The 11,546-nt window shown below is 38.9% G+C and overlaps 1 protein-coding gene across 1 annotated transcript; it reads right to left on the reverse strand.

The window, feature by feature from the left end:
• Nucleotides 1-5,182: 5,182 nt before the first annotated feature.
• On the reverse strand, nt 5,183-7,599 carry nkx3-2 (NK3 homeobox 2). Its single transcript, XM_079268231.1, has 2 exons — nt 7,020-7,599; nt 5,183-6,340 (listed from the first exon to the last, which is right to left on the reverse strand). The coding sequence occupies exons 1-2, from the start codon at nt 7,390-7,392 to the stop codon at nt 5,916-5,918; spliced, it is 798 nt and encodes a 265-aa protein (XP_079124357.1). The 5' UTR covers nt 7,393-7,599; the 3' UTR covers nt 5,183-5,915.
• Nucleotides 7,600-11,546: the final 3,947 nt, after the last annotated feature.

Genomic DNA, 11,546 nt, shown 5'->3' on the forward strand with positions numbered 1-11,546 from the left:
TGACGCGTTGCTGTTGCCGTGGTAACAGAGGTCAGAATGTTGAATATATAAAAACATGAGCAACAACAATTGGGCCGAAGATTGTTTTAAAGTAATTCTTCACTTACAAGTACTGTACTTCCCTACAGTTATGAAGTACTTAACTATAACTATACTTCCACTGCGCAAACATTCAGGGGAAATATAGTCTCTTACTTTTGACTCCTCTACTTTTTTGACTAACTTTGAATATTTACACAAAACACATTATGATCATCTCATTAAATACACGATACATTGCCATACAACGAGGTAACACACAGTATAAATAGGCCATATCAAGCAATTAAAAGCTCCACCTCAACCACACACACAACATTAAAATACTACTTACACGTTCATGCATAAGTAAAAACAATCCAACAATATATATGTGGCCTATCAATACATAATCCCCTGCTATTAATCAGCACCACTGTTACATTAGCATGCAATTGTGTCTGCAAACGCTCTTGTATAATTTAGATTTTATTATTCTTATTTTAGGTTATATATTTCTTATCTATTTCTGTTACTTTCTGTATTTATTTCTGTCCTTATCGATACTTTATGTTTGATATTTTTAGAAATTGATACTTTTACGTGAATAAATTATCTGAATACTTCCACTACATATGTCATACTTAAAGTTTTAAATGTATAAATAGCCTCTTTCTCTCTCACATACTCTCTTGCACAGGATTTTAATCAAACATATATACAACGTTCATACTACGTTCAGTCCAGTGTCTAGAATTCTCATTTACTAGTAATACAGTTCTTTCACAAATAGACTATAAATCAGTTTAATAGATTATTATTATTATTATAATATATTTTTATTACACTGTATATTCACTTATTATATCTGGAAATCCTTTTTGACAGTAGATATCTGTAATAGAATATTTATAATGTACTTCCAACACCTAACTGCATAATATTTGACTTGTCTTGAAGTAACGCACACACAAACAGTACACGTACACACAGGTACACTATCATGTCAAACTGAATCACAATTCTTGCCAATTTAGGTTCACCTGAATGAAAACACAGATCTAAAATATACAGGGCCAACAACCACTTTAAGCTTTTAAGGGTTTTTATGCCCTTAAATCATTATAGACTGCAGTCTTAAAGGTTAATGTTATTCCTGAGATATCCTAATCATAGACAGACATATTTTATTTTTCCTCTACTAAATAGCTGAACAATCTCCCAGTTCCAGTTCAGTTCAGAATATCTTAACAGTGTGATCGATGACACACTGGTGTATTTACCAAATAAAGTATGACTATTGTTGACTATTGTCTTTGACCAAAATGACAAGACAGAACATTTAAGTACAATTATTTTGTGACATTTCTCTCTCCTGTTTTTGTAATTGATTCCCATCAGTTCAAGACACAAAGCTTGTTACAAACATAAACAAAACGTATACAGTTAAAGAATCATGAATCAATGTTGAATTAGTCTGTGTGACCTGTTGCCAAACAGAAACTTTACTCTTAATTATTTCATCTCATCGTGGTGCATGTTTTTAGTTATTTGTCAGTTTGGAGTTCAGAAGATTAAACATAATTTGCACCAAAACATATACTTTAAAAATAGAGACTGAACTATTAAGTAAAGTAAGAAATGTAAAATTTAATGTGAAAGTGTATACTTTCCCGCCGATGCATATGTTTTGTAATATTTCTGTAAAATTGTGCGCTGCAGTTCTTTACAAACCAAACGGTTGAATGACGGTCCTCGTCTTTCACTTGCTTTTCACCGCAGGGGGAAGGACGTCGCTGCCACATGAGGGATGGAGAGGAATTTGCACCTGAGCCACTGTGAAGCAGGTGGCAGTGACTGTCAGGTCAGTGTCCTCCAACATGACTATGAGGGTGTGATTGACAGCAAACTCCAACCGGACAGAAAGCTTTGGAGGGAAATTAAGCCGATTGTTTTTGAAAAGAGGTTGGAGGCAAGGCGAAGAGGGAGACAGCAGTTTGAAATATTCTGTCTGTTACTTCATTTCATTTCTCTGGTTGAGTGAAACCTTATCGTCTAAATTAAAGCATTTTAACCCTTCAGCCTTCAGGAACAATGAATATAAAAACCAAATGGATTAAAGACAAGTTCATTAAATCTTCAATTATCTTATCTTAAATATTAGGCTCAACTGTTCCACAAAAACGCACCAAAAGTGAAAGAATACGAACAAAAAAAACATTTTTGTATCACCTTTGGGTAAAATTATCAACATTTGAGAGAATGACATGGAAACTCGAATATTGTTGAACTGCGATTTCCAATTGAGCTATATCATACGGGGTTTTCAGTCTGCATTGCCTTGAAATATTGATGAATAACGTGTATGCAAATACAGACGTAGACTGTTACCATGTTTCGACAAAAAAGTGTTTGTACATTGTGGTGCAAAGTAAACAATAGTGTTCAAACACATGAAAACTGACTTGTGGACACGAATTTAAACACATATCTGTCTTATTTTGTACTGTTTGATTTGATTATTAGACACGATCAGGTTTGTAAACGTTACTACTACAGAGGTTACACAGTATCATCTGAAGTTACAGAGGGAGAAATATTCTATTTTTGATTTAAGCGACTCAAATAAATGAACATGTATTAACCGGTTGAATTATTGCATTTAAGGCTCAGAAATCAATTTTTTTTTAACTCAGAGTTTTTTTTGCCTCAGGAGCTCTGGTTAGTGTGAATCTTGAATTTACCGACATAATATATAGTTTTAACAAAAACAAATTCAGAAATAGCAGGCTTATCAAAACCAACTCATATTTGAGGAAATACGACTTTACGTTGCGTCACGTGCACATTATTTGCAGTGCAATTTGGTGGTTAATTTACAGGGACATTTAAAGGAGACATTAGGCCATTGTATGCCTCTTTTAACGTTCCCATCTTTCTATGTGGTCGCTCCGCCACAAAAAGGAGTCGGACATCTCCAAAGAGGACCCCGGCTGGAAGCAGTGTCTGTCAAGGAAACTATAACTCGGCTATATGTGCGTCAAATAATGTCTAAATGGCAATTGTATCTGGTCGATTACAACTGTTGAAATGTTCTGCAAATGAATGAATGAATTATGTTGTAAAATAATGAGTAAAAGTGAAGAGCAGACTGAATCTTTAACTCACAGGACCATCGGGCCAGAAATAAAAATTTTAAAAGAGCTCGTCGCCGTATAATTTCAAAATAAATAGAAAAATCAAATGACGATGTGTTGTTGGACAACATTTCTGTGGGGAAATCCATAGTCAGCAACTGCAATTCCAGAGTTTCTCTTTTGTTCGAAATCACAATTCCCAAACTCCACGCTTTACTCTGGAAATGACAAAAAGGTTCAACATAATCTAGAAAGTGCTACTTTTTGTTTAATTATATGGGCAGAACTATGTTACCTCTGCGCAACCTTCCTTAAAGTGCGGAATTGATTTAGTGGATGTAAAAGGGTGCAACAACAAAAAATCACATTCCGGGGAAGTTTTTTCTTTTCTGGTGAAGCCTCGACGTGATATACAGTCACATCCTAATTAATGACTACAATACATATGTTTCCCACGCACACATCAGTTTTGCAAAAACACCGATGGGGGTGTTTGCATTTCAACGATCGCAGGTTGAAATGAAAAATAGCCGCAATATGTCCCTCTATCAGATATCTCCACGCAGGTATGAAAGGAAGTTATGTGGGACGGTCCACTCCTCCGTATCCCTCTCTGCCCCTTCAGAGCAGCATCGTTGCCACTGGAGAAAGCCATAGAGGCTACCTGCATCAGATCATATTTTAGGACATACTATAGGCGCCGTCTGTGAGTATGACGGTTTTTACCATGTAGGGTTAAAGAAGATGGGGCACTGATCCACCAAAACCCTACATATGCCCGGGTATTGGTGCGTAAAAGCGCAGTGCTGTCAGGGCTAGAATGCAGATGTTCCCACTTGTGTCCACATAAATGACTTCGGATAACGTGTTGCTCTTTCATTGTCCACTATACCATCTTATAGAATTGATGCTTAGAATTTCTTGGACATATTTCTTCTGTATTTTCCCTCACCTCACACATAAAACCTTTTTATATTTCCGCTAAACATCAGCAGACTGTATACGTGTCTGCAAGGGATGTAGGTATTCTTTAAGGCCAAATATAGATGTCTGATGTATGGCAGCTCCCCACTGACCCCGGCTTAACATCCAGGCGGCAGTAGAGACAGAATAACGTCGTCTCGTAATACTTCAATTCCAGTATTAAGCCTAAAATCAGGAAAGCGAGCTTAAAGTATTTTCCCTTTTGACAAAAATGTATTGTTTACGATCTGCCAACTTTAAGGCGCAGTGGCATGGTCCTCCTTAACCCCGGAATACTCCTTTCCTTGTGTTGACATGCAGCCCTAAAGGTAGCTGTCAGTTTGCCCTGTCCGGGAATCACAGAGCAATTCATCATTGTTTGACAGGTCTGTTTGGGAAGAAAGCTTTGGTGGCCCAGTTGACACCTACAAGGTGTGTACAGTGACAGCACGAACAGTATGGGGACGTTTAGGTGTTAAAAGCTTACGTTTCGATAATAATAAAGTTGTTTTACGAGAGAAAATGCGCAGGATAAAGCGCGTATGAGTTTCTATACATATTTGGCCGGTTTGCTCTCAAAATACAAAAAGCTGGCCTAAATCAACCGCTAATGAAAATGTAACTATTAAAGAGTTATTTATAAGCCATTTCAGTCCTATATGTCCTCCAATGTTTTTTATTTAAACCTGCAGATTCCTTTGGTCAGAAAAGAGGAGCGCAAAACATCAAGTTTGTATCCGTTTGTACATGAAAGCGAGGCTTGTAAAAACCCAGGTTGTAGCAGAGTTGATGTATTTTTCTTTTTTCCCCGTCACTGAGTTGTCAAACTAAACTTCATTTGTAATCCAGTGAATCATTAAATACTAAATATGGTAGTTCTTATAATTGTTGGTCAAATCTGACAGTAAAACGTCCCTGTTCCAACGTTGCACTTGACAATAAAAACATTAAAATTAAATTGCATCCAAATGAAAGTAATGCCTGATATGTTTTAATGGTTTTTTTCGATCTAAAACAGTCATTTTACACAAATAACACATGTACATTTCCAATTAGAAGTAGGCCTGTTTTATAGCCTGCTTCCTGCCACGAGATTACTTTTAGGCCAATAACACACGAGACCGCCTCCTCTCATCCCGACACTATGCCCACACTAAAATGCATTTTACATTTAAGTAATGTAACGTAGATAGCTCAAAAGTGCTGAAATATCTTACCTTTGCAAACACAGCAATAAAAAAAAAACACAACCTGTAACTGAGACAGTTATATGAAAATTCAATGGACTATGCCTATTTCCAATCACTGCAGAGGTAGGAAGGCGCATGTAAAATATAAACCAACATGGTGACATTTTCAGCCTGTTCAGGCCGCCGGTTCCCAAAGTGAGGTCCGGGGGGCTTCAGAGGTCCTTGAGGGTCTCCCGCGCAAAGAGAGGAATACTTCAAAGTGATTGCCTTGTCACTCCTGAGAGGTTAATATACTGACATTTTAAAAGAAGGTCCATTCTCCCCGCTCACCAACAGTATGATTTGATAGCATTAATCATAAGAAACGTCTTCTTGAACGAGGTTCCTCGGGACAGACTCGTATTAAACAACGAATGAGTCGTTTGGAAGTATTTGAGGATGTGAAAACAGTTTGGGAACCCATGGCCTGGCCTGGAGCAACACGAGGAGGCAGATGAGCAGATTAGTCCCCTCGGGTCTCATCCTCTTGTTAGAAAATAAATCTAGTTAGTTTGATTCTAGGAACTAAATAATCAAACAAAAATGAATAAATACAGTCACAGAGTTCTCACTGATTCCCCGCACATGCAGAGAGTGTCCATGCAGGGAGGCAGTAGGCGTAGGGGTAATAGTAGGACGGCTGCAGGGAGAGCAGCGGGGGCCGCAGGATCTCTCCCGGGCTGTACTGTCTCTGGTCGTCCCGCACCAAAACTTTCACCGCCACCTTCTTGGCCGCCGGAGTCGACGCCATCAGGTCCGCGGCCATCTGGCGGCGTTTCGTCTTATACCGGCGGTTCTGGAACCAGATCTTGACCTGAGTCTCTGTGAGTTTCAGGGAGGCCGCCAGGTCCGCCCGCTCCGGCCCGGACAGGTACCGCTGGTGGTTGAAGCGACGCTCCAGCTCGAAGACCTGCGCATGAGAGAAGGCGGCCCTGGAGCGCTTTTTCCGCTGTTTGGGCTGGTCCTGGCGCTTCTCGTCCAGGGTGCTGGAGTCTGGGAGAGGGAGACACGCAGATGAAACATGCAAGTCAATTCCTGTATTTGTTTGTTATTTAAATACAGCTGGAATCGCGCGTGCTGCATGGTTTAATATGAGATTGGTGCGTGTTTTTGGATGTGACAAAGGAAAAAACCTGAATTCATATAAGTGTGTACACTTTTGCAAAAGTATGTTTCCATTTTCTATTAAAGAAAGTTGTTAGAAATGACAGTTGAAAATGCTTGACCAGGGTTTTCATTAAGGCCTAAACATCACAACTAATGTGCAGATGTTTATTTAGGACGAGCTGGAGTTTATTTACTTAAAATAGGCTTCACTTATCCGCGTGGGTCTTGTCGTTTTTAACTTTTGTCCAAAGTTAAATGGTACCATAACAGACTTTATGAGTCAGGATATCCAGTAATAATCGCGCGTAAAACTAGAACAATCCGTGCGTAAAAGGTGCCGGAGAGATTTTGTACGATGAAATATCTTATGCAAACATGCCTGCTATCCGTCAACAACACAGAGCACACCAGATTCTGCAAAACTCTACCAGCAGTATTAAACTGCAGTATTGACAGGCCACTTGGTTCTTGACATGTTTTAGAGATACAGTTTATTGAAATCAAGGAGCCCCACTTTATTATTACTTTGTGTACATTTGCATATTAGTCTTTCAGTCCTACTCACCCGTAGCATTATTGGGCTCACTGTCACTCTTTGCGTTTTCCGCAGCTGCAGACTCGTGGTCCGTCTCCTCCTGCAAACTTTCCTCCGGCACATCCGACACGTTGTCTCCGTCTTTCTCCGACTTGCACACGGCCAGAGTCTTGCTGTCGTTGTCATCGCTGAGTCCCGAGTCCGAGTCGTAGCTTTTCTGGTCCGTCGGCTCACAAGCCTCCCCATCATCTCTCCGGGACCCGCCGTTCATCTCCCCAAATATTTTCCAGCACGCCGTTTTGGAGAAGCACATGTCCAAATCTGGCAAGTGTCGGCTGTCGTCCTTTTTGTTCAGGATGGCTTGGATTGAGAAAGGCATCAACGAGTTGCCACGAACGGCCATTTTCAAAAAAAAAAGCGAAGTTTGCTCGGTTCTTCAAGTTGAGTAATTAACCGTCCCGGATAGAAGATTCAATATCAGTTCATCCACATTTTAGGCTACTCCCTCCGTGGAGCACTGCTCTGGCTTATGTTTTCCCCCAGTGTTGGTTCCTGGTCGCATCCCAGCGGGAGAAGCCGTGGAAAGTTTCTGCTACATCCGCAGGCTCGATGCTGCTCCTCCGCATAGCTCTGCCATCAGCCCGGGCTCGCTCCGGTCTCTGGCCCTTTTCACCCAATTTTTTTCTTACCATCCACCCTCACCTGTGACACACAGGCACTCCTCGACGCCTCCTATTGGCCTGGAGAGGAAGAACGCCGTTTCACGATTGGCCACTGTAAACTACGTCATGTTGCTTTCAACCGGGTGGGAAAAAGTTAAACACATGTTGGTCGAAGTTTTTCACAGGAGGCTGAACTGACATGCAGGTTGCAACCACTCAACATATTTCACCCAAAGGTTCTTCCAGATCGGGAAGGGCAGACTGTATCTCTGCATGGCTGATATTTAAATGTCTTGTGCATTGTAATTTAGGATTCATTTGGCTTAAGTGCCGAATGTTGTGTGCTGATGATGTTTAAAGTTTGTCAGAAAAGGCAAAGTCTCATGCGTAAAAGTCTGAGATCAAGAAGCACATAATCGGCAGCAATACCAGTCGAAAAGTAAAACGGGAGATCTTGTCTCCCATTTTCCGTCTATCACTTGAATGCAGCATCAGGACAATAAATTCGTAGGATATGTCATCTTTCTTTTTACTTAACCCTTCACCATCCAAACAGGTCTGCTGGGAGTCCCGTGCGTAACCCGTAACATGACGGGTTTTAACATTTTGTGCACTGACCGACGTGTGTCAGGTTTTGAACAATTTACCATTTCTACGTTTTGTTAAACGTAAACGTCATCGATGTCACTTCCGTGACACTTCCTTGGCGGCCTGCATCATGGATCGCCATGACCAGGTAGGCCTCAGCTGGTGCACAAACCCAATTCTTGCTTTCTACAAATATGACTAAAAATATCAACTATTTTCTGTTCCTTCCTGTTGACTCGTGAAACTGTTTCATTGAACGAGGCAAATATATTTGATAACCGGTGAAAGGCTGCTTATATTTGATTGAACACCAGGCAGCTTGTGCAACGTTCCATAAACACAGGTTTTCACTGAAATGATCTCTTTCAGCACATTTGACTTCATATAAGTCTATTTGTAAATAAGGATGAATGCTCAGATTAAATGTTTGCAGCGTAAAAGGAAAGCTTGTTTGTTTTCTGTTACGCGCTGTTGATCCTCTGTTTACTATATATCTCTAAACGTCATAGAAATGGCGTGCATGAGCATTATTAAGTATTATTTAGCTTTTCCTGTAGAACTCCGCTCTGTTTCGGGGATTTAAGTGGACAAACATCTGTTGCTGCAGGTCCGTATCGTGACCTCTGCCGTGTTTCACGTCTCCAGAGCGGACTTCACAGCGTTTCTGCTGTTTTTTATTAACCAACCAATAACAATTTAAATGCTGATTAACACTATATTTTAGAAAATAACGTTTAAATGATTTTGCTTTGACAACAGCGTATTTTATTAAATTGATATTAGGCAGCTATTATTTCGGCAAATTGACAATCTGTCTTAGTGTGTGGAGGCTTTGATGGATTCATTCCTTCATATTACATCCAACAGGCTCGTAAACGTTTATGTTTTATTCCGTATAACAGTGTTTTTATGGAATTGTTTCACCTGCTTTATCAGTATTAATTTCATTTAACCAGCTATACTTAATAACCCCGGGATAATCTGACTGTTCATGATTTAATGTATTAAATAAGTATTAAATTAAATTCATCAGGTCTAATAAATTATATAAATCATCCTGATGGCTTCAGTGCTGAATCGATACAAGTGATGTTTAATAAAATAAGGCAATAAATAATACATTTACAACACAATTTAAATATGATAGGAGGCCTAACGATAACAATCACAGTAATATTTATAATAATCTTACTTCAGTTTTCGTTCAAATCGAAAACTAAAGAAAAGCTCCGTCAGTGCAGAAGATAATTGAAACATATTTTTTTTTAGTTATTTTGGCTCAGTTTAATTTGCATGAGTCTTTTGATGCTTGTTGTATTTTTCTGCACGTGACCCGCTATGAATAAACCAACAGACTGAGCGCGTAACAGCTGATTCTGAGACAAACGACTTTGACTTTCAACCTAAATTACTTTTTAAAAGTATATATTTTAATCTCTGAAGCTTTGTCATTATTCGCTTGAGGTCTAATTCATGTGGCGTTTGCTGGTGAAAGTCTATGAAAAGCGGATTAAATCATCGTGTGTTAAATAAAATAAATGTAAAATAAATGAATAATTTCTCTCCTCAATGTCACTTTATTTGTAACATTTATGCACCAACACAAGTGGTGCATCAATTATTCAGCTCATTAGGATCTCTGTCGTAATCAACTTCATGCGAATGATAAATAAAACTTTTTTTTAATCGGCTGTGCCTCATAATATTAATCCAACTTCAGTGCTGCTGTCACCTCGTGCAAACCCGTTGCGTGCATATATTATACCATCTAGTGGCCACTGAAAATACCTCTTCATCTTGACTTTTTGACATCTTCCTTTGGGGTCAAAACACACTGAACTTCACTCTGTGCAATAGATCATGCACTATTAATAATATCATTCGGTTTTGGGACATTATTGAAATAATTTACTGCAACAAAGACGGATTCTTCTTTCTTTGCTTTTACTTATTTCAATCAACTAAACTCACTCGTTTTAACCGTATGGTCCTGCTCAGAAATGAATTGGATGAAATGATGTGGCATTGTCTCTGGCTGGATGTGACCTCGGGGATGAAAGCTTGGATCACCACACAGCGAAAACACAACTAGGAAAAAGGAAAAGCACAAACCACTGACATGTCTGGATATTTTCACACACCCCTTTAGAAACTACTCATTCCTCCCAAGGCCAATACACAAGTGGTACATCAAATCGTTTTTAAATTCTCATGTAGAGGGGTTTTTTTTCTCTGTGTCCTTGCATGCATTACTTTTATACTCTTGTCTTTTGTCCTAAAACCAGCCTCACTGACCCGTACACAGTCCGCTTTACCCTGAGAGAAAAAATGGAAAATAAATACATCTGTCTGCCAATTCTCCAACAAAGTGAGTCAGTGTGCGCCTATCAATGTGATGTCAAGCAGAGCTCCACGGGTTACTCTGTGTTTTGGTAACCACACTGCGAGGAAGAGTAATAAGCAGTAAGTAGCTGTAAGTGGCAGGAAATGTAAACAGCAGCTTGGTTTTCATTCAGACAACTGCAGGAGCATTTAAAACAGATACACCGCTGGTTTGATGGGATTCATACTTAAAGTACAGTGAAAGTGATCATCTGAGCAACTGAAAACATATTTATTTACATATTTATTCATTTGAATAAGCTTCAAAAGCATATGAGGAAACTATTACTATTCTTACTATATAATATCTCTAAAGACAGTAACGTAAAAGTAACTTGCAACAAATAGTTTTCATATTTCCTGACATTTAATTCTGTAATTAATGTAACGTTTAGTGGCATGTTTCATGCCAGCATGTCTTTGCCATTTAAAGGGGACGACAGTAATAAAAGCCAATTCATGTGCAGCGTAATGATCATTAACTTCAGTCAAAGTAGACACACCATTCAAATACTATAATGCATATTATAGTACAAGTTATGCTTCAAAATGCTTAGAAGTACAAACAAAACAACAAAATGTTCTTAAAGGATCATTATGTAGACTGTCCCCTGTCAGTGTAATATGATATATTCAGTATTATTACAGAACTTTTACAGTAAGCAGTACTTAAATGTTGTAGTCAGTTGAGGTGGAGCTAATTTAATACAGTTCTATCTATAATGATGCCTTACATTCTATAAACTGATGTGTTTTTAATGTGAGATTTTCATTTAAACTAACGTTTAAGTCACTATCTGTTGCTGAAGGAGGTAACACATTGTGATTGAGCTTACAGCCCACTCAGGATATATTTGCAGTATATAAACTGAGTGTCTGTGGCGACATTCACTTGGCTCTACAGTTGTTCTCCATTGTAAACGCA

This window comes from Melanostigma gelatinosum, assembly GCF_949748355.1.
Source record: "Melanostigma gelatinosum genome assembly, chromosome: 5".
NCBI lineage: Eukaryota > Metazoa > Chordata > Actinopteri > Perciformes > Zoarcidae > Melanostigma > Melanostigma gelatinosum.